Source organism: Moschus berezovskii, chromosome 18, assembly GCF_049115385.1.
Source record: "Moschus berezovskii isolate FMDL1 chromosome 18, NW_MosBer_1.0, whole genome shotgun sequence".
In the NCBI taxonomy this organism is placed as follows: domain Eukaryota; kingdom Metazoa; phylum Chordata; class Mammalia; order Artiodactyla; family Moschidae; genus Moschus; species Moschus berezovskii.
The window spans coordinates 11,789,134-11,813,712 of NC_142477.1; the positions used below are offsets into that span (position 1 = coordinate 11,789,134).

Sequence of the window (24,579 nt, forward strand, 5' to 3'; positions counted from 1 at the left end):
ATTTCTCAGAAGGAGATGATCAGCCCCAAGCACAGCGTCTCATTTCTGTGGCAGAGGTCACAAAGCTACAGAGACCAGGAAACTGTCTATATGTTAAAAACTGCTGTGCAGAAAGTCAGTGAAAACAGAGGATGCATAATAACAGGCATTTGTTGGCTACTCCATGTGCCATATGTACTGGGTTGAGGACCACACAGGCATCATCCATTGTGTGCTAAATCACTTCAGTCGTGTCCAACTCTTTTTGGCCCTCTAGACTGAACCCACCAGGCTCCTGTGTGCAGGGGATTTGCCAGGCAAGAATACTGGAGTGGGTTGCCATGCCCTTCTCCAGGGGATCTTACCAACCCAGGGATCGAACCCTCATCTCTTACGTCTTCTACATTGGCTGGCAGGTTCTTTACTACCTGGCATCACAGTCCATGGATCCTTCTCCAGGTCATAATACTGGAGTGGGAAGCCTTTCCCTTCTCCAGGGGATCTTCCCAACCCAGGGATTGCAGGTCTCCTGCATTGCAAGTGGATTCTTTACCAGCTGAGCCACCAGGGAAGCCCAAGAATAAGAATACTGGAGTGGGTAGCCTCTCCCTTCTCCAGAGGATCTTCCTGACCCAGGAATCGAACCGGGTTCTCCTGCATTGCAAGTGGATTCTTTACTAGCTGAGCTACCAAGGAAGCCTGGCATCATCTAAGCTAATCCTAAAACAGATTCACAAAGACAGTGTCACCGTTAGGCCGCAGACATACGAGTGAAGAGTTCAATTTTCCTGTGAGCTTGGAGGCATCTACACTGTCCTTCTTAGACTTGGTGATGCTTTTGAAAGAGAGAGCTTTCAACTTTTTGACCAAGTTGAAGTCAAGAATCTCAAGTCTAGGCACAGGGATGATAAAAAAGAAAATAGAGGGAACTCCTCAGTCACAAATGAGAATAAGCCATCCTAGGTGACTGCTAAGATGCCTGGCTTTTTCTAAAAGAAGGATCAAAATAAATTTGCGTCCCAGTTTAGCTTGGAATTTGGCTTGCTAAAACCTCTGAATTCCATTGGCTTGGTGTTGACAGGTGGATTACTTAATATTGTTCTGTTTTTGAACCAAACCTAACCTTCACTTGTTTAAAGAAGGCAGGACTTGAAGGTGGGAATTCACAAACAGTGATGTAATAATTGTATCTGTCTCATTAATGATAATTCCACCAGATTTGATTACAGATAAATATGACATTGCATATTTAATACTGTTTTCATCTATATATAGAGGCAGTTCTAAAATTGGAAGAGTATTATTTTATGCCAGAGTAGAAGGTCTGTTCAGTGACTAACTTAACCAAACACAGCACAGAGAAGCCTTGTGCTCACTCCCATGGGACTAGGTGACTTGTGGACACCTGGATTCAGATGCAGGCTGGCTCAAGCCAGTTTTTGAAGGGCCGGATGGGTTATACTCTGCAGTAGATGTTTAACTTTTAGAAAACAGATATTATTTTCATTTTTTCTTTTACATCATTCTTATGCTAATTGTCAGATTAACCTTGGAGAATGCATTCTTGTCTTGGCACAATAAAATGCAAAGCATTTTATATTATGGCCCAAGATTATTCACTTTGAGATCAAGTGAGTAGTCTGCAAGTGTAAGAGGGATTTTCTGTGAACAGCACTCTCAAAAACTGAGGAACATTTAATTACAGACAAATAAGCTTTGACACGTCTCAAAGAAGACTGCAGTTCTGCAAATTCTTGCAAACTGACCGAGGAAAACATGAAACAGGAATGATTATTTTGTCAGCCAGTCCACATTTTTGCAAGGGAATTTCCAAAGGCAGTATGTTCTATCAAAAAATAAAGTTTATAAAGGCAACAATTCAAGGGCTAGTGCATCTCTCAGGACAGAAACCTCTTTTATCTCAAACACCAAGTACATATCTTTCAGTGTCGCTTTTTAATTTCACTCAGTGGTAAAGGACCATTTTACAGCACTAAACACTCTCACCGATTCATTCAGTCCACAAAGTGACTATATCTTAATAGACAGAAGGCTGCATATAGACTATAATTTCCTTTTTTAAAAAGAATTCAGTTAACAGGATCAGACAGAGATTTTGCTATCATAGGACCGCAAGTGTGCGGTTTAGTGATGCTCTTACGCAGCATGTTTCTTCTGTCGCCCAGAACCAAGTCACAGAAGAGGAGGTTTGAAGAGGAGTTAAACGAAAGGATGATCCAAGCGATCGACGGGATCAACGCACAGAAGTGAGTACTTCCTCGCCTTCGGGGTCGCTCAGCTCCTGTTTCAGCCCTACTATGTGAAAACAGCCATATATCTTCCAAGAGAGGTTCACCCCGAACTCTGTCATACTTACCGCTACAAAGCCGAGGTTTCTGAGACACTTCATCCTCTTCACCCCAGTCATTCTTAATAATAGCTTTTGTCCATTGTATTTCATCTCAAAAAATGCTTGATGCCTGCCTAATAAATCCGCCCCAAGTAAATTGTTGACGAACAACATGATAGGTTATTGGAGAGAGAAACATTATAGCTTAATGTGTTCAGTAAGGATATTTTTTTAAAGATCAATAGAGACGCCACATGGAAAAAAACCGTTAAGTTGTTCTTGTGTGACACGATCCATTCAAAATGCCTTTACCTCCCCCGCCCCCAAAAATCAGCGTGTGTGGAGGCACCTGTGTTCTACATTGTGAAAGAGTGCCTTGTGTGTTAGAATCTGAATTCAGGGAGGGAGTGGGAAGAAGGCTTAAGTCTTTAGAGGGAAAAATATCATTCAGTCTAGAAAGCCAAGAATTGCTGTTGTAGTTGTCAGTGGTCCAAGAATGCGGGAGAAAGGATTTAAAGAAGGTGGTGACTTCCATGGCCTGGACAGAGGGATTGCATTCACTGGCCTTCGAACTCTCCATGGCTGAAGTCATGGGGGGCAGTTTTGCAGCTCAGCAAGCAGCCTGCTGCTCATTCGATGCCCCTTAAAGGTTTGTGGGATTAAATTCTGGTGAAAACCCTAGTAGATCCAAATGAAGAGCTTTTATGCAGATATTTTCATCCTCACGGGAACCCCATGAAAGTTGACTCCTGGGAAGTGTAAATGATTTTTCACCTAGAATTCTGCCCCCAAAATTAAGGTAGACAGCTTTGAAAAAGGCATGCTTCTTCTAGACTGTGACTTTTAAGTCTTCGTGGCAGATTATTTACAGGACTTACGAAGGGATCACGAGTGCGTGTGTGTGTGCTTGTGATGTGTGTGTGCTTGTGATGTGTGTGTGCTTGTGATGTGTGAGTGTGGCATTGTGTACAGACACAGTAAAGTACTGTAAGTCTCCTACATTCGAACGAGTTCTGTTTCGAGAGCACCTTTGTAAGTCCACTTCTGTTTAAGTCCGTCCAAGTTAGCCTAGGCGTTCAACAAACACAGTCAGCTATGTAGTACTGTACTGTGATAGGTTTATAATACTTTTCACACAAGTAATACATTAAAACAAACACAAAAAAATAAAGAAAACGTTGCCTCTTAGAGTACAGTACCTTGGAAAGTACAGTAATACACTATAACTGCTGGCACACAGGGGCTGGCATCAAGTGACCAGGCAAGAAGATTTATTGACTGGAGGGTGGAGAGGAGGTGGGAGATGGTAGAGCTGAAGGGTTGTCAGCAACAGGAGACGCAGGGCCAGCTGCAGCATCACTCACGCCTGACATGATTGGACAAGCGAAGGCACGTTTGCATCTTTAAAAGTTCACAGCTTGAAGGTTCATATGTAGGGCACTTCCTGTATCTTGTTCGGGCTAGAGTTAAAATTCGGATATGCCAGCCTGCCGAGTGCACACCTGCCTAGTCCCTTTCGCACACTCCAAATGGATAAAGCCTTCCACCTGGCGTAGAGCATGCAGGGCATGCCAGCAGTGCCTGGACAGGTGCTCTGCTTTGGCTGGTACCAGGATCAGAGTGACAAAACAGCCTCAACTCCACCCTGGTTGAACCCCAACACCCCACAACTGAGGAACAGTGACTTCCTGGAATGTACTGGAAGCGAAAACCCAGGGAAGTCTGATCTCACACAATGTAGATTCATTCAACTGGAGGAAATAGCAGTTACTACTCTGCAGCCCGCGGGAATAAAACACAGCAGAAGAAGGGAGAAATCTTGTTCGCTGACAAAGTTTAGCCAATTACAATAATAACAGTAGTAATCAAAAGCGAATGTGTAGAATCAGCCTCAGCGTGTCTTCATGCAGGACGCCCACCTTGTTAAAACTGCTTTAGTGCCCACCTTTTAGAACCTTCCTACGAAAGGAATCCTTAGAAAGTACATCACTGGCTTTGCTTTATTTTTGTCAAGGTTGTTTGTGAATTGTCTGTCTCTACTGTGCCATTTTGTATTCAAATACATGTTTAGTTACCACATTTGTGGTTTAATGCAGTTTATTCTAAAGTCTTGGTTAACATTGGTGTAATGGCTTATGTTGTAATTTTCCCAACACGTTTCAGAAATCAAATAGACAAAAAAGTCATGCTATACTGGAGGACCAAAAGGGAAATTTTGTAAATGGAAGCTATTATGCACCTATTTTTTAATTAGCATCACTCCCATTCTGTTTGCCCCCTACTCATGAACCTCTCTTGTTCTTCTGTAAGGTGTTCTTCCATCTTACTTGATTCTCCCTTGAGGGTTCGGTAGGGACTCCAGGTTTGATGTACTATTAAGTTGTTCTCTGCTATTGACATTAAAAAATAGTGATTTGTATGCAGATGTCCATGTGTTCACTCCTTGACTAATTTAGCAAGCATTTGTTAAAGGTGGGGCATTGTCGTCACTTGCTTGGCATTAGACCTCCCAAGACCCAAGTCACAGTGTTACCATCAAAGCTCCAAGTGAGGGGAAGAGAGACCTCTGCTCTGATGCCCTGCAGTTGTGACAGGTAGAGAGGAGAGGACGCCCCAGAGGTTGAGTCTCGAGGCTTCTGGAGGAGGTGGCACCTGGGCAAAATCTCTGAGGAAACTAAGAGAGAGAGAAAGGGAAAGCTTCAAAGTGTGATTGCAGGATGCATCTGGGTCAGAGTGCAGTTTTTAACACAATCAGGACACAGGGTGCCCCTGCAGGAATCTCTCAGGGTAAAGAGGCTTGAATGGGAAGCTCGATGCCCTGAGAAGCCAGCCTGAAATGCTGAGGCTGGGCACCTTGAAGGGTTCTAATCAGTGATTGTGTGATCACCTCCACTCTGCTGGTGTGCAGAGGATCTGTTAGGACAGACAGATCCTAAAGTGAATGCCTGGCCAGATATGGCCAGGCCCCATCAGGCCGGAGCTCAGAGAAGAGGTTTTTGGCTTAGCCTGGGTGGGTGATGTTGACTGAAAAAAAATATGCACAACTTGAGAGTGAATTTTTTTTTTTTTTTATGTTATACAGTGACATTATTTATTGAGAAACAGAAAGCTGGTAAAGGGTTTAAAAGGTGCTGAGAGGTGATGGTCTTTTAAGATAGGGTTGCCAGGAAAGGTCTCACAGAGGGTGACATTTAAGTTAAATTTTGAAGGAGTTCAAATGCAAGATAAACAGTTTTTGTGTGAAGTTTATTCGAGCAAAATGAGAACTATAGGGGATTCCGTGGTAAAGAATATACCTGCCAGTGTAGGAGACATAAGAGACACAGGTTCAATCCCTGGGTCGGGAAGATCCCCTGGAGGAGGAAATGGCAACCCAGTCCAATATTCTTGCTGAAAGAATCCCGTAAACAGAGGAGCCTGGCGGGCTGCAGTCCATGGGATCGCAAAAAGTCGGACACGACCACGAGGCTTAGCAAGCCTGGCCTAGGAGACAGCCTCTTAGGAGCGCTAAGGAACTACTTCGAAAGGACAGGCGGAGGTCATTATATGTGTGACTTTGGTGAAAGGGGAATACTTGCAGTCCAGCACACGGATTGACAAAATGTTCTGTTAGTCATGAAGAGCAGATGTCCCATTAGCAATTCTAGTGTTTTTCTAGATATGCGAAGATGCAAGAAATTGAGCTCATAAAATCTCCTCCTGAGAATATCTGAAGGCCTGCTTTGGCAGTTTTCTTAGAGGACAGAGGTCCTCAGTCCTGATCTCTGCCCTGAACCTCTGAGGCTGTGTTGACTGCAGTGGCCAGTGACCTAATCCTTGTAACAACAGGTGGCAAGTGACAATTTTCCGTTGGCAGCAAAGTCAGAGGGAAGAAAGCATGCACAGCAGGTCTGCGGCGTAGGGTCTTACCAGAAGCTTCTCTGGGAGGTGCAGAGTGGAGAGGGGGCCACCAGGCCAGCACCCCCCCACCAGCGTTTGTCTCCTGGAGTAGTGTGCACTCCTGTAAGATTCATCGCAATAAAAGGGTGTGCTGTATAGTTAATATTCAGAATGGAATCACCATGGGTCAGGTTCTTCCAAACTGATTTAAAAAAAAAAAAGAGTAAGAAAGAGGTCAGTGAAAACTTTAAAGGGGAAAAACGGGGGCCTCTATGGTACTGGAAAGAAGCTGGCGAGTCAATGAAGGACGTGAGAGTCAAGTTGAATTGTGTCTGAATGGAGTGTAGTCCATGCCCAGGTGGATGGCTGGCAGACCCCAGGGCTGAGGAAGGACCAGGTATCCACAGTGAGAGAACACCTGTCCAGAATCACTTATTTCAGCTGCCGGTTCATGGACCCACCTTTCCAAATGCCACAGGTCACCCAGGGCCTTAATGCACAGCTGAGGCCACGGAGGCCTTCGGAATCAATGATGTAAATGTAGATAGGTATGTTCCTCGGCTGGCGCTGCTGGACAAAATGCCATGGGCTGAGAGTTAAACAATAAAAATTTACTTTCTCCCCACTCTGAAGGCTGAAAGTCTGAGCTCAGGATGCCAGCATGGCTGGTTTCTGGTGAGAACTCTCCTTGACTTGCACAGGGCAGCCCCCTTACTGTGTGTCCCTGTGGCCTTTCTTCAGGGCTGTGCAGAAAAAAAGAGAGAGTGAGCTGTCTGGTGTTATAAGGACACTCATTCTCTTGGGCCAGGGCCCCACCCTTAGGACTTCGATCAGCTCTAATCACTTCCATAGAAACCCCATCTCCAGATACACACACCATGGGTTAGGCCTTCAACATATGAAGCGGGGGATACAAATATTCAGTCCATCACAGGAGGAAAGTGGTCTTCTCTCTAGATTAGCATCCAGTTTGCTAATGTGCGTGTGTGCTCAGTCATGTCCAACTCTGTGACCACATGGACTGTAGCCCACCAGGCTCCTCTGTCCATGGGACTCTCCAGGCAAGAATAGTGGACTGGGTTGCCATTTCCTCCTCAAGAGGATATTTCCAACCCAGGGATCAAACCCTAGGCTCTGTTTCATGCGGGTTCTGCATTGAAAGGCAGATTCTTTACCACTGAGCCATCTGGGAAGCCTGTTCCAAAATAATTCCACATGTGGATGTGGGTGTACTTTGCCCCTCAGCTCAAGTCAAAATCTTCTTTAGAATTTCCTTTGTTAACCTCAGCCTAGCACAAAAACAAGTTAGCATAAATTAATTGAGATTTATTTATTGTGTAGCCCAGGAGGGGATTGACTTTCTTCGTGCCAGAGACCAGCTAGGTCAGGAACAGTGTCAGGAGACTGAAAACAACACATTCTCCATTCTGTTCTCTCCCTGTAGTTCCAGTTCCCCAAAAGATTTGACCTTATCAGCACACACAACTCTTTCCTACTCCAAATATCCAGATTCAGTTCAGTTCAGTCACTCAGTCATGTCCGACTCTTTGCAACCCCATGAACCACAGCATGCTGGGCCTCCCTGTCCATCACCAACTCCCAGAGTCCACTCAAACCCATGTCCATTGAGTCAGTGATGCCATCCAACCATCTCATCCTCTATCGTCCCCTTCTCCTCCTGCCTTCAATCTTTCCCAGCATCAGGGTCTTTTCAAATGAGTCAGCTCTTCGCCATCAGGTGGCCAAAGTATTTGAGTTTCAGCTTCAACATCAGTCCTTCTAATGAACACCCAGGACTGATATCCTTTAGAATGGACTGGTTGGATCTCCTTGCATTCCAAGGGACTCTTGAGAGTCTTCTCCAACACCACAGTTCAAAAGCATCAATTCTTCGGCGATCAGCTTTCTTCACAGTCCAACTCTCACATTCATACATGACCACTGGAAAAAACATAGCCTTGACTAGACGGACCTTTGTTGGCAAAGTAATGTCTCTGCTTTTTAATATGCTATCTAGGTTGGTCATAACTTTCCTTCCAAGGAGTAAGCATCTTTTAATTTCATGGCTGCAGTCACCATCTGCAGTGATTTTGGAGCCCAGAAAATTAAAATCAGTGACTGTTTCCACTGTTTCCCCATCTATTTCCCATGAAGTGATGGGACCAGATGCCGTGATCTTAGTTTTCTGAATGTTGAGCTTTAAGCCAACTTTTTCACTCTCCTCTTTCACTTTCATCAAGAGGCTCTTTAGTTCCTCTTCACTTTCTGCCATAAGGGTGGTGTCATCTGCATATCTGAGGTTATTGATATTTCTCCCGGCAATCTTGATTCCAGCTTGTGCTTCCTCCAGCCCAGCGTTTCTCATGATGTACTCTGCATAGAAGTCAAATAAGCAGGGTGACAATATAGAGCAGCCTTGACGTATTCCTTTTCCTATTTGAAACCAGTCTGTTGTTCCATGTCCAGTTCTAACTGTTGCTTCCTGACCTATTACATTTATAAATTTTTGAATTTCCTAGAAAATCAACAACCAGAACAGAGGCCACCTCAGAGAACCCACAGAGGCATGAGGCTCGTGGGGAGGATTTACCCTCCTTAATGGTGAGAACAGAAAGGAAAGAATGTGCCCATCAGTTATGGCTTCAAGGAAGAAGCCTTTGGCCAAACCTGACCTACTGGAGAAAAGAAAGGGACAGGCGACAGTCATGGGTCCCGTATTCTCACCCTAAACTTCTTTACTGCAGGGGATTCAGCCTCAGGACTAATTGGCATAAGACAATTTTGCCGTAAAAGATAAATTAAAGGAAATAAAAGAGGAACACTGAAATGGACCTTGTGAAATATGCGTAACAAAATTTTTAAAGATTGGACTGTGAAAAATAAAAATGCAAAAAATGCTTAGATACTCTTAAAAATGTGTGCAGATATTGGGTTGGCCGAAAAGTTCATTTGATTCTTCTGTAAGATGTTACAAAAAAACCCAAATGAACTTTTTGGCCAAACCAATGCGTGGTTATAGTATTTGGGTGTATCTTAGAGAAAGGGATGATGCTTTCTTTCTCAAGGTAGATCACTAAGGATTCAAGATCTAATGTGAGGTGTACATTCTTTACGATGTGAAAAGAATCTGTTCTAAGTTCTTCGGAGTCCCCTGGGAGTCGAATGAACAGCGGAGGGATGCTGCTGTTCCTCCTCAGTATGTGTGACATGTGTCACTGGTGAGGCATACCCACACTCTGCTGAAATGTCCCATCACGTGGCCAGTGCTTATATTTCCCAAATCATCTAAACCAAATTCTGTGCCAAATACCACAGTTCTGTCTACATCATGTTCTCTATCAAACAGCAAAAACGTGTTCACCACTTTCAGAATTTTATACTCATCAGCAATCACACAACCATTCATTTTGGGGGATAGGACCTTGAGTCTTCTTTTCCTCCGACTTCAGTTGCATGATAAGTTTGGCAGAGACAGCACAGAAAACAAGCTGTTGTATCTAAGGAAGTCAAAGAACCAACACTTTATGCTCCTGGAGACTGTTGTGAGTTACTAGCCCGCCTTTTATGTATTTGCCTTAGTTTGGTAGACTTCTGGTTTTGATGGATGGAAGACATGACTGCTCACTGAAGGATCTATTAAGATTGATATATTATCATCTTCTAGTGGAATGAATCCAAAGCTGTGGCCTTATGGCTAATTAGTTGTGCAGTGACACTGCTTGCAACCAAGATTCTAATGGGCAAATTCCTAGAATCAACAATTGGAATTCAGTCATTTCCCCAAGCATCCATCCAGGGATCAAGTCTTATGAACTTATGGTAGGTGCTGGAAATACAAGAAAAGCCAGATCTTGTCTTGAGTACTTCCTGTCTGCCTGCAAGACAAACTGGTGACTAAAATGTAGAAATATGGTAGCCCCACTAACTAATGAGGAGCTGGTTTTGTCTCCACCTTATAAATTTCATTCATATTTTATTTCCAAGCTTATATTATCCAGGAGCATTTTTAAATGGATTTTTCATTCTCAGTAAAGGAAAAAAAAAACTGTTTTTAATAAGTTCTTGGCTTACATTATTCATAGTTTGATATCCATAATGAATACAGAGTTCTAAAAATGAGGACAGTTAAAATCTATCTTAAATTTTATTTTCTGCTCCTTCTAATATTAACCAACCTTTGATTCTTCCAACTAGTCCCATAAAAGAGAGCAATAACAGATCTCTGCAACTGGTGCAGTCATAAGAAGTACTAAAAAAAAGTTTATTTCCCTGATATCTAAAGTTTATAACCTTGAATCCAAAAGTATTTTTAGAGTTCTCACTTTTAATGGCAGTCATTCTGGAGTAGATGACTGACTTCTGGGCCTCGGCTGAAACTGCACTGCTGTGGTTTAGTCTCCTGGGAGACTCAAGTTCATGGTGGTGCATGAGCCATGAGCATCTTCAGATCGGTCCAGAGGGAGCCCTGGAGATGCTTCTCTCAAATGGGCTGATCTTCTGGACTAGCTTGCTTGTTAACTGTCACGTGAAACCTCAGTGTACATTGAGAACTGACTCTGAAATCGGGACATGGCTGTCCCTGTCATTACAAAATAATGCATAACAGTCACTTGGTCTTTCCTCCTGGATCCTGGAAGAGCTTCCCTGTTTATCTTTATCTTCCAAATATGTTGCAGATAATCAAAATCCATAGTGACATAACTACTGTATGTAGGAATTCATGGGAATTGGTCATTGTTTGCACAGCTATAACATTTTTTATACAAAAAAATATAATTTTATCTCCAGAAGCATATATATATATATACAGTCTCTATCTCCCTTTATACAGATATATAGGTACAGATAGAGACATAGGTATAGCTACGTCATTATGTGTGCTTGCAGACATATACATAAATATGCAGGTATTTATATGTATATACCACAGTAATTCGGGTAATTATAATTATAAAAGTTTTATTCTAAAGGAAAATCAGAAAGTACAGGTAGAAGTCAAAATTCCAAAGTGTTATGACTCAACCTAGATAGTAAATTATTTTGTTAGTATTTGTTTCTAGGTATTTTTCTTGATGCATTGATTTCAAGTTTTCTTACATTTCTGTTCAGTTCAGTTCATTTCAGTCACTCAGTCATCTCTGACTCTTTGCGACACCATGAATCAGCACGGCAGGCCTCCCTGTCCGTCACCAACTCCCGGAGTTCACCCAAACTCATGTCCATCGAGTCAGTGACGCCATCCAGCCATCTCACTCTCTGTCGTCCCCTTCTCCTCCCGCCCCCAATCCCTCCCAGCATCAGAGTCTTTTTCAGTGAGTTAACTCGTCACATGAGGTGGCCAAAGTATTTTAAAGTATGGTGAAGGGTTCTGTCTTTAAGATCTTTCTCTACCTCAACTGCTTTCTCAAAACAGATTTCTCATAGGAAGTCAACGTGTAAGAGTGCTTACTTGCATATAACTTTTATTTTTGCACATCTGAGAGATATGTATGTATTATGTATGTATGTGTTTATGTTGGCATCAATGTACTATGTTAGTAATCTGACCTGATTGCTTCTTCTGTTAGTATTTTTACCCATTTTTGAAAACTGTTCAAGCACAATTTTTTTTACCTTACAGAAATGAAAAATATGACAATGAAAGTGTTTTTAGCAAGCATGACAGGAGTAAAGTCTTCTTGCCCAGACCTGGAAGCCACTCTAAATGTTTCTGATGCTCTGTGATGAACTGTTTTCTATAAACTGAGAAGAACAGTGCTTCTCTATGAACCAAACCCTCTTAGGAGATGAAACTCACCATGTGATTTCTCTAAAACATCAACGAATAAACACATTGATGTACCTGAGTCCTTTTAATGACTTATCTTCCTAATTATTTAAGTTGGATAACTTGATTTTCAATTTAGTATGCCAGCTGGTTTGCAATATAATTCAAAGGAAGGCAGTGTGTGAATAAGAATATTACATTTGCAGATCTTGTTAACAAACCTAGATTCCATATTCCAGTTATTTGGCAATATGAAAAAAGAAGAATGCAAGTCATTTTTTTTTTTTTTAATTTCCAGGTGTTTGGTTGGAGGTTTGGTTCTAATGACGTGTCTGTCCTTTTTATTTCCAGGCAATGGCTCAAGTCTGAAGACATTCAGAGAATCTCATTGCTTTTCTACAATAAAATACTAGAAAAAGAAGTAAGCTATTTTTTTCCTTCAAAATCAATCATTTTTCCAAAATATTAGCTTTTAAAAACTCCATCATGAAATCATATTTATGTTTTTTTTACTGTGACATTTAAACTGCTTTTAAAGCTGAAACTCTAATACTTTGGCCACCTCATGCTAAGGTTTGACTCATTGGAAAAGACTCTGATGCTGGGAGGGTTGGGGGCAGGAGGAGAAGGGGACGACAGAGAATGAGATGGCTGGATGGCATCACCAACTCGATGGACATGAGTTTGAGTGAACTCCGGGAGTTAGTGATGGACAGAGAGGCCTGGTGTGCTGTGATTCATGAGTTCGAAAAGAGTCGGACTGAGCAACTGAACTGAATTGAACCATATCAGATTTCTTTCTAGCTTTTCCTGTGGTTCTTCTGTGCGAATATTGTTCTACCACATTTCTGGTTACCAAGTTTCTGTCTTTGGCTCGTCGCCTCTCTCAACATTCCTGTTAGTAAATGACATCTGGGAGATGTGGGGTGAGGGGAAGGGAAGGAGTCAATATCTTACTCTCCTGGGACTTCCCTGGCAGCCCAGTAATTAAGACTCCATGTTTCCCATGTCGGGAGTGTGTGTTTGATCCCTGGTTGGGGAACTAAGATCCGACATGCCATGCAATGTGACCAAAAAGACAACAGTATCTTGCTTTCTCAGAGGGAAATTTTCTTAGACATAAATGTTTTAAAAGAAAGCAAAACCCCTTCTGACAATTTTACAGTGTCCTTATACAAATTATTTTAACTTTTTACAAGAGTATGAGAAGAATAAACCCGTGGTTGGGAGAATTAGAAACCCCAAACTTTGAAGTTTTGTGCATTTAAATACTTTCACATTTTGACTCGTAAAGTAGAGCCGTTTCATCACAAATATATAAGCAGACATAATTTGTACATGTCAAGCTTAAACCAGGATTTGCTAAAATGACTTCTTGTTGTAGAAAGGACAGCTGTTGCAGGTTGGCCTTATTTATTTGCCTTTTGTTTCATGTTGATCTAGAAAAAGAGCGGGGTAGAGGTCATTGTACCACTTTGCTGTGTAATTACAGTCTTAGTTTGAACAAGAGCTACTATAATAATGGCAACAGTCACAGCCTGGATATTAAAATTTCGTTGAGAAAATCTAGTTCATTGTTTTATGCATATTGAAAGGATATAGCAAATATCAAAATTCCCAGTTCCTTCCAAAGCTCATCAAGGTTGGATTTTACAGTGATGCCAAAGTAATCTTTCGTACTAGTTAGTGGTCAAGAAGACCAATTTTCTGTTTCTAAGTCAGGAATTTTTACTACAGATCGTTTGCCAGATTGATGGTTGATACAATTTATTATTATTATTATTGTTATCAAAGAACTTAGAGACTAATGACTACTTATTATTTAAACGTTAAATTAGTTCCTTCCTGATGGAAGTCCCTTTCCTTTATTAATACCACAAGGAAATTCCAACTCATGTCTCTACACAGGCCCAGAGAAAGAAGATAAGGGCATAAGTGAATGCATAAAATATAATCATGTTTCAGCAACTATGTTAGTTTCTTCGTCAGCATTATAACTTACCCTGGCTCTGAAGTCACAAAAGCACCCAAAGGAATATTCTAGTAAACAGAAAGTGATGTTTATTGAAACATGCAACGTGTGCTGACATTCCTCTCGTGTAGGTATTCTCAGAGGCTGCCTTTGAGACCAACTTTAGACAGCGTTGAGATTCAAGCTCACTTCTTGCCCTCCGGCCCCCAGCCTGCTCTGCAGGCCAGCAGGGGAGTTAAAAGGCTGTAAGAAAAGAGAAGCCAGACAACCTAGAGATCCATCATCTGCACCAAAACCCCAGAGGCTAAACCCCCAAACTGCACACCTGACTCCCATTACCTTGGGAAACAGTCTGTGCAGACACACTGACACAACCTGCCAGCAGCATTGTTTCAGGGGGTTTCGGTAGCCTTGCCACAAAAGTTTATCTCCGTAAATTTTATCATAGAACCCCTTTTGGAGGGGAGTAAGTTTGGAAGCCTGGGTTCAGGAGCCAGTCCACCTGGGTGGAAATCCTGCTCTGTGTGAGTGTTTCTGGGAATGTTCATGAGTCATCCTGGTTTGAAGTTTTTTTCAACCAAAACTAGGGACCATAATAGTTCCTGCTGCAGGCAGTTTTTGTTGAGGCTGAAATAACTCAGTCCCCTCAAAGCATTGCAAGTGCCCAGCAGAACATCACATAGTAAAGGGGACGTGTGACGGATCATTGTCATCATGAGTACAACGCTGGCTGGCTTTTCCTGCATAACTCACCAGGGGCAGCCCCAGGCGGGTAGCTGCATTGGTCGGTCTATGATCCTGGATGTTGTGGAAAGTCATGTGAACCCGCTTATTCCACAGCCTGGGTAGAAAGAATCAAACAGCCCGACCCAGACAGGCCAACGAATGTTCACAGAGAGTAGAGCCAGCTGGTCTGGTCTTGTAACTTCACTCACCACCTCTCAGTAATACAATAAAATAGTAAAATGAGCAAACTGCATTTCTTCAGTACTCTTCAAAGTCAAGTACTCCTCTATGAAAAGCCATTTGCTTTCCCCAAGTAACCATGAAACTCAGACCCTCAGGGGAAGCAGGACGCCTGCTTGCTCCTTTGTTACCTGTGGTCGCTGGCTTGTCTCTCTGGCCAGGCGCTCTGTCTCCTTGCTGGAGGGATTCAATTACCTCTAAATGGGCTTCTGAACTGGTCAACTGGTAAAAACCGTGGTCCGGAGTCCCTCTCACAGCTCGTCTGGAGGGAGGAAGCGCACGTTGTCAGGGATGAACAGCTGTTGTCCTTAGCTCGTTTTCTGCCACCGCCTGCAAGCGTGATGCTTGAACCGGGAGCAGTTAGGCTGCTGGGGGCTTGTTTCAGCGCTTCTCTTGGAGGACCGTCATTCCTGGTTTCTTTCTCCCCTTAGTACCGGGCCACCGCGCTGCCGGCCTTCAAGTATTACGTGACTTGTGCTTGCCTCATCTTCTTCTGCATCTTTATCGTGCAGGTTCTGGTCTCACCCAAGTAAGTACATGCGGTTCACCATCGGGATGTTCCCTGGGCATGCCTTTCCACCGCACTGTTGTACTGAAGTTGTACTATACACAGTATAACTACACTCAGTTATACTATATACAAGAGGATGCACATTTCCCAACTGAGCATTTATGTAAGAAGGGTGGGGGAAGGGAAGGGGAAGGGTGGGGGGCAGGATGCGGAGACGGTGTTGGGCTGGGGGGTTAATTCAGGACCTGTGAAGCTGAAGGGCCCCATGTCTTAGTTATAGTAATTTTGAATTTTCAAAGTGGCCATGTAGATTCATGGGGATTTTTTTTTTAATAAATAGAATCATTTCACTTTATTTCCATATTATTCTGATACCCATGTCTAAGAACTGTAACCCAATACCTTTACCCAGAAAGAGCAGAATCACTAGATATTGTTTCTAATAAACAAACGTTGTGTATTGAAGACAGAGCCTGCCCTGGGCTCAGTTTGCCCACCATCCATTCTGATTTCATGTCCTGCTCCCTGAAGCCCACTGGCTCTGCCATCTGACAGTTATGAGTTACCATCCAACTCCCTTCTCCCAGGAGACCCCTGGGTACAGATGGGAGAGCTGAGTGACCGGAGCTCACACTTCACCACCTACTGCTAAAAATCCTCTGTCCATGGGACTCTCCAGGCAAGAATACTGGAGTGGGCAGCCATTCCTTTCACCCTCAGATCTTACCAACCCAGGGATCGAGCCCAGGTCTCCTGCACTGCAGGCAGATTCTTTACCATCTGAGCTACTAGGAAATCGTAACGAGTGCGATATTACAGTACTTTGTAATAGGTCAACTGACCTTCCTCATCATGAAATCTAAAGGAAGGGAAAACTCTGTCTTTAATAATTGGGGATTAGAAAGAAATTTAAGAAAAATTTTCTTTCCTGTCATCATTGCCTCTTTTGTAAAGGCTACAGTTATCATTTTTGGTCTACTGGAGTGAGTTGACTGATTGCATTTCACTTCAGCGGTGTGGCCAGCATTTGTGGGCAATCTGAATTGCTGCAGCAGGGTGACAGTTTGTCTCACAAAAATGCTGCGCAAACTAGGAAGAAATGGTCTGCCTTTCCCTCCGTACCCCAAGGGATGCTCTTCCGGGCACCGAGCCAGTACAAGGGGAAGTATCACTTACATGTATCCAATCCCAAAGCTACCTGCCCCCTTTTAGAAGTGTTGGACCTGGTCATCCCCTTCCCCCCGTCGATGAGCATAGAATGCATTTGTCCAGTGAATTCTTCCTTTAGACTTACACAATCTTCAGTGGAATCTGCCAAGGTCAGCCTGTCAGTTTTCCACTGGGAAAAAAAAATGTTAACAAAGTAAGCTCCTTCTGAGTTCCAGGCTCTGCCACATGGTGCAGGAAAGAAACAGCTGCCCCTGCACAGACAAGGCTTATTGAGCAGCAGGACTGCAGGGCCTGCAAACAGTGATGTGGCTGAAACAAGTACCACCAAGGGAACAGGCCCTTATTTCTAAAGCAGAGGGATTCATTTGCTACATCTTCCTACTGGATGAGTGTTTTTATATCTTCTACATCCCAGTTAAGACAACGTTTACCCCTGATTGTTGGGAGGGGAGAAAGTGACTAAGGCGTTACAAAAGATGATGCCAAAATAAAGATGAAAAGACTTCCGGGAACTGGGGAAAGCATTTCATGGAATTACACCTAAAAAAAAGAAAAAAACAAGTTGGTGTCTTTTCTGTCTTTGCTTTTATTTTTTTAAGTTTTTGTCTCTTTTCTGTTGTGTGTTTTATGAGAACCCATCAAAGTTTGTTCCCTTGGGCATCATTACAAATTATTGGGTTTCTCTTGAGCAACAAGTTGAATTTTGAGCATGAAAATTGTGAAATAGGTGCGGGTTACAGTTCCCTCTTTGTGTTGGCAGTTAGAAAGTTCAGAGTGAGGTCTGTGGACACCTCTCACAGGGAAGCTTTACACCTGCACTCTCAGTACTGGCCTCATAGTTTATTATGTCTTTTGCCTTCATTTTTCTTTCATGTTAATATCCTAATTTTTCTTTTTAAGAATTCTTACTGTGAAATACTTCAAAGATACAGAAAAATACTGAACATAATAGATATGCATTTGCACACAATCCATATATCAGAAATGTTGAGCCTGTGTCATATTGAATATACATAAACTATGCTCTTGGGGACTTTTAGTCGGTGGGTCAGCTTCCTGCAAACAGTATCTGTCATTATTGTTATTTTGGTTTTTTATCTGTTCATTCAGTCTCATGTCCTTTGTGTGTTAATGTGAGTTTATCCCATTTGCATTTTGGTTCTTTTATCCATGCCTGTGGACTCACTTCCACTGTCTCATTTCACGTTTCCTTTACTCTGCTCTTCTTTGGTTTCCTCCCACCCCACATCCCCCATCTTCCTAACCGCTAAAGGACTGATCAAGTTTGCTTTGTTCTTATTCTTTTTTGGAAAAAAAATATATATGGAGAGAGAGAGGAGCAAGAAGGGGGATCCTATATATTTTTCTTTGAATAATTGCCATTGGAATTTTAACACATTCTTAATTTAACAAATTATAAAGTTAATCATTATGTCTCTTCCATGTAATTATTTCTTAGAATTTTAGTTCCAGATGGTAACTGTAGTCAATATTTATTTAGACTTACCTGCATTCTTTATCATTTTATTTGTTCATCAGTGCTTTGTAAAAATTATTTCTCCCTTCAAGTTTATTTTCCTTCTTGTTGCTGTGTACCATTTATTAGTTCTTTTATTTAATATCTGTGAGTAGTGGCAGCTCCTATTTTTTTTCTATTAAAATGTCTTTGTCTGCTTTATTTTAATTTGCTCTTGAACAATAGTGTGGGTATAACATTCCTATTTTCCCTTAGTATTTTGATATTATTGCATTGAATTTCTGCTTCTGATGTTACTAAGGAATGTCTTCTGTCAACCCCATTGCATTCTTTTATAGGTAACGGGTCTTTCCTCTTTGTATGCTTTCCAGGGGATGGGGAGGGAGGCTTGGTTTTCACTGTGTTGTCTCTAGATACGCGTTGGTTCTTAACTCCCTAAGTGACCAGATGCGGTCTTCTCTTTCCACCTGAGGGTTCATGTCTTTGCTCAGCTCTTCCCACCCTCAGCCTGTGTTGCTTCGCATGTGGCTTGTCCTCCCTCGTTTGCTCTTTCCTCCTGAAACTTACTAATCGTCTGTTGCTCTGTTCATTCTGTGCTCCAGGTGCTGCAGTTCGCCTTCACGGTCCCCACCTCTTTACTTCTTTGTGAGGCATCCTGGTGCATATTTCATCCACAATGAGTTTATGATCTCAATGGTCATGTTTTCGTATTTAAGAAGTCTACTTTTTGTCTGTCGTTGTTGTTCAGTCCCTAAGTCATGTCTGACCCTTCGTGACCCCCATGGACCGCAGCACTCCAGGCTCCCCTGATCCTCACTGTCTCCCAGAGTTCACTCAAACTCATGTCCATTGAGTCGGTGATGCCATCCAACCATCTCATCCTCTTGTCTCCCCATTTTCCTCCTGCCCTTCCTGATATCTCAGATGGTAGAGACTCTGCCTGCCATGCTGGAGACCTGGGTTCAATCCCTGGGTCAGGAAGATCCCCTGGAGAAAGGAATGACAACCCACTCCAGTATTCTTGCCTGGAGAATCCCATGGACAGAGGAGCCTGGCAGGCTATAGTCCATGGGATCACAAAGAGTCAGACATGACTGAGCCACATTTTATCTGAGATTTTCTTATAATTCTCTATTTTGCCTATGCATATATTTTTTCCTCTTATTTTCAGATTTTAAACATATTGTATGAAAATATCACTTGTTTCCTTCTGGTATTTATGCTTCATAAATGCATGAATTCTGTTATTTACTCTTGTTGTTGTCCCTCTCATGGCCATATGTCTTCTTGGGTCATCTATAATTTCAGCTGTGAGTTCATCAAAGCACAGGTTTGGGTCCAGGGTGGTCTCATGTTTTCTGAGTTGTGAAAGCATCACTATGATAGGTTTTCACTGTATCTCTGCCAGATATGTCTGGCACAGCTCAATCCACATTATTTTTTGAAAATCCTTAGGTCTAGGTTCCTTCATTAAATAGGTCATGTGAATTTGATTAGCCCCTTAACGTGGATCACAATTGGGGATCTCAAGTTTTCCAAGGTTACTTTTTTTCCATTTGGGACCCTACATAGTCAGTGTCCCTGAAAATTAGTTGGATATAGTTTTTATGTTTCCCATTTCCTGATAGGATACACTTTATGCTCCTGACTTGATTCAAGAGCTCAGTTCTAATTTTCCAGTAAGAAAATCCTGTAAGCATCACCAACCTTGCATTGACGTTAAATCTCACACTCACTTCATACGACGTGTCTGCCCCTGGTTCCCCCAAGCCATTTAGCATCAACGCCTCTCAGCACCAGCTTTGAATACCCTCTGTGTCTCTAGGGTATTCTTGTCTTTGCTCTGAGTGTGTCTATTTAAAAGTGATAAGTCTGTTATACTTTATGAAACGTGTATTGAGATAATATGCTTTTCACTTTTTCTGACATGCCCTCACTTGTTTTCACATACACTGGATTATAGCTTTATTTTATTTTGTCTGCTCTCCTTTTTGTAAACTGCCTGTTTTTTGAAAAACAGGAGCGATATGATGTAATGAGTGAGGAAACAAATAAAATCCTGATTGAATGAATGACGTAACAGAGGGAGATGTGGTCTTAGAAGGACGGGCAAGGGGAAGTGTTTTCATAAAAGAGGCCTTCCATCATCCCTGTCGGACCCATAATTTTTCAATCTGGGTCTAGTCTTGGGATTTAAGCAGATATAATTAAATTATTAGCTAGCTCCTCCTTTTTTAGTTGTTCTCTCATTTCTGTCTGCCTTATACTGCAACTGTATCAGAAATGTGGTGTGCGTGTGTGCTAAGGCGCTTCAGTCATGTCTGAGTCTTTGCAACCTTATGGACTGTAGCCCGCCAGACTCCTCTGTCCATGGGATTCTCCAGGCAAGAATACTCGAGTGTGTTGCCATGCCCTCCTCCAGGGGATCTTCCTGACCCAGAGATCGAACCTGCATCTCTTACATCTCCTGTATACGCAAGCAGAATCTTTACTACTAGCACCACCTGGAAAACCCATCAGAAATGTGAGCTACCTTAAAAAATCAGAAATGATCAAGCAGAAAATTTTGCCTTTTTTAGTAGTTTTATTCATATTATCTGTAAACTAAATAGATTATGTTAAATCAGTCATGGCAATTGTTAAAATAAGAATGATTTTTTATAATAATGTTCAGTGTAATATGTGTTTCATTAACCCAAGCAAGATCAAGAATAATGACATTTTCCTTAAGGAAAATTAATAGCAAATTGGAATCTTAACATCTTAGAACTGTTATTTGTACTGAGATTCTTTAATATGCATTCTATCACTCATGTCAGTAATCAATGCTCTTTAATGATTTAATAATGATTTCAAAAGAGTCACTTTTATTTTGCTTTTATCTTCGAAAAGGAAACAAATAGGAGAGAGTTTGATTTTTCTAAACACAAATGATGGATAATGACTACTGTGAGGGCAGTTTTGCTTTGGTAGGCAAGCACAGTTGTGGGCCCCCATACTGTGTTCAGTTCTAAGTCATGTCTGACTCTGCAACCCCACAGACTGTAGCCCACCAGGCTCCTCTGTCCATGGGATTTTCCAGGCAAGAATACTGGAGTGGCTTGCCATCTCCTTCTCCAGGGGATCTTCCTGACCCAGAGACCAAACCTGCATCTCCCGTGTGTCCTGTACTGCAGGCAGATTCTTTACCCATTAAACCATTGGTCATACTAGATATCATGAAAGTGTGTTGCTTCTTGCATTGTCTTGATGCAGTGGATATGAGTCTTGGTGAAGGGGGAAAGGAAAGGAAAAGAGAACAGAGAGAAAGAGAAGAAGACAAACAAAAGATGAAGCGGGACCATCCTCACTGTCCAGGGTAGATGAGCCATGCAGCTTCTACCAGAGTGAACAGCACTGGACTCTGAATCCAGGTCCTCTGAACGTATGGACGTGCCTTGTAGTTATTAGCTTGAATGGGAGTTAATGGTTTAGTATGCTCACTTGCTCAAGCATGTCCGACTCTTTGCAACCCCATGGACTGCAGCCCACCAAGCTGCTCTGTCCATGGAATTTTTCCAAGCAAGAATACTGGAGTAGGTTGTCATTTCCTTCTCCAAACAGTTTAGTTCCCGCCCCATAATCTAAGACCAGAGGTTTCTCAGATACTTAGGGACCTTGGGTCCCTCCAGCACACACTCTGCTTTCCCTAGACTTTGGTCCTCATCTTCATTGTCTAAGATGGCAGTATCCTGTGCTGAGTACAGGACCCAGAGGCAGAGGGAAAAAGGCATTTAAAACTGTCAGCTCTGAAGATACCTCCCAGGAGGTATGAAGATACATCATGACACTTTGGTCTATAACCCAAGACAGATCTTAAGTCTCACGTGTGAACCTAGCTGCAAGGGAAGCTAGAAAGTGTCACCTTTAGTACATGTAACAGGACGCCCATCTGAAAATTCTATTATCAAGAAAAAGTGGATTTCGTGGGAATCAGTGCTCACTCCAGGAGTGTGTGGCTGCCTGTCTGTCACTGATATAGTAAGATATGAGGGACAGTAACAATGAAAGGGAAGCTGAATGTGTCTTTACTTAACAAAACCGGTCACTATACTTTTACTTTGTATCCGAGCTATACTCTGAGCATTCTTATCAAACAGAGAAATTCCTAAGAGATACTTTTACTTTGTATCTGGGCTGTATTCTGAGCATTTGTAATGAAAATAGAAATTCATGAGATATTCACACATGTAGTCAGTCCATCATTTATGGAATCACTCAACAGTTCTCTATCAAGCTACCATATACCAGGCATGGTTATAGAGATGCCGGGGAAGTAGCAGTGACCCCAAAACTCCTTTCCCTCATACAGCTTGAATCCTATGAAGAGGCACAGCAATAACGTAATAAACAAATATTAATAATTCAGTGGTGATAAGCTTTAAGAAAAATTAAGATAGGATCGTGTAGAGTGAGGGAAGGTGGTATTTCAGATGAGGGCTGTCAGGGACGGCATCATGGGTTGAGTGATGTGGAAGAGAAGTCTGAATGAATTGAAATGGTAAGTGTGGATACCTGGCAGGAGAACATTCTAAGTGATGGAGGTCACACATGTGTTCAGGGACCAACACGGAGGCAGGAGTTGGGAGCAGAGTGACCCTGAGAGTGTGGAAATGCCATCACAGGAGTAGTGAGACCAGCAGGTCGTGTTCCCACAGGGTTGGCTGAGTGCTGGAGAACTTTGGACTGAAAGCTGAGTGAAATGGGAAGCCCTGGAAGGTTCTCAGCTGAGGATGTGATCTAGCTGTGCTTGAAGTTCTTGCTGCTCTGGAAGGGGATAGGTGGAAATAAGAAGACCATATAAGGAGATGGTTTATACCCGAGCAGCCACAGAGATGTAACAAGTGGTCCAGTTCTGGGACATGTTACAAAGAGTGATGAGGGAAGTCTTGCTATTGGATGGGAGACAAAGAATAAGAAACCTAAGTTCTGGAGGGGTTTGTTTGTTTGTTGTTGTTGTTGGCCTGGACAACAAGGAAAAATTGGACAGCCATTTACAGAGTGGGAGACTCCTGGGGAAGGAACAAGTCAGAGAGACGAATAGGATGAAGGCTCACCTCAGAGCATCAAAGACGTGTGTGCGTGTTAATATTAGCATCCAGAAGGTGGGGCTTCACAGAGGGAGGGAGGGTGTGTGAGAGCCCATGGTTCGTGCGTGGAGTCAGGATTGATGAAGTCATAATTTGGAAAGATCAACACATAGGTATTATTTATAAAGCTGGGAGGAGATGAGCTCAACTAAGGAGTGTACAAAAAGAAGACCATGGACCTTCAGAAAATTCAGGTCTTTGGCCTTTGTTGTTGGTATGGGGTGGAAGCGCTTTACTCTGCCAAGTATAACTCCTTTTCCCTGTCCAGCATCACAAGACCCCAGTGGCCAGAACGTGTCGATTCCGCTAAGTCCTATTCTTGGAGAGAATAATAATCTATAATAGTGGTGAATATTTAAATGCCTTGTCTCCTTTTTCACCTTTCAATTCTTTTTTTTAAACAAATTCTTTTTTATTTTGAGATTCTATCACCTATCACTTAAAAAGAGAGTGAGAGATTTTTATTATTTCTTCCTAACATACAGTTAAAAGTTCCCTCCCCGCTCTGTTCTTATTATCCTTACTAAATACCATGTAATCTGTTACATGTGAACAGAGCATTGATAAGAGAGTCTACATCAGTCTTGGGGGGAGGAAGCTGGATATCTCCTGTCAGGAAGCATGTTTCCTGTTCATCAAGACCCCCTGTAAGCAAGAAACTAACCCTGTAAGCAAGAAAATAAACGGGAGGAAAAAAGAGAAGGGAGAAAGGACCTTGTTTCAAATAACCTTTCCCATGTATTGTAACAATACACTGGATTAAAATGCCTAAGTCAAAAATTATCATTTAAAAGTGTAATTTTTCTTGCCTCCTGATAGCAGAGAGTCGAGTTTGCTTTTCAGTGAGTATATAGATCAATTATGTCTCTACATTAAAAAAGAAAAAAAAGAATAAAGCTTTGCAACCAGAATGTTAATTGAAATTGATTGCATTACACAAACAACTCGGTATGCTTAATGAGCCTGAACATGCTTTTGATAGAACAGGCAGGATAAATGGTTATAATTAAGGACTTTTGACCAACCATGACTTTGATCATGGGAATTCTTGTTCACTGGGGTGAGAGTTACATCCAGCCCAACAACAAAGCCAGTGTGCCGTGGACTGGAGCGGCAGACAGCCCCCCAGGGGGGCAGGTGCCCAGAGCTCTGGGTCTCAGGTTGTCACATCATGGTCTCGTACGAGATCATGTCAGCTGCACACGGAGACAGTTCTTTTTCTTCCTGTACAATCTAGTGCTTCTCATTTCATTTTCCTGCCTAATTTCCCGGGCTAGAAGCTCCAGCACAGTGTTCCATAGACGAAGCCTTGCCACACATGTATTCCTGTTCGTGATCTTGGAAGGACAACATCCAGTCCTTCATCATTAAGTATGATG

The 24,579-nt window shown here is 42.4% G+C and overlaps 1 protein-coding gene across 2 annotated transcripts in view; it reads left to right on the forward strand.

Moving 5' to 3' along the window:
* Positions 1-24,579, forward strand: part of ADCY2 (adenylate cyclase 2) — a 453,943-nt gene that overhangs the window by 328,734 nt on the left and 100,630 nt on the right. For both annotated transcript variants that reach the window (XM_088827623.1, XM_055422281.2), the window contains exons 12-14: positions 2,166-2,246; positions 12,327-12,396; positions 15,345-15,442. In XM_088827623.1, the coding sequence (XP_088683749.1) occupies positions 2,166-2,246; positions 12,327-12,396; positions 15,345-15,442 (249 nt within the window). The remainder of the gene's footprint in view (positions 1-2,165; positions 2,247-12,326; positions 12,397-15,344; positions 15,443-24,579) is intronic.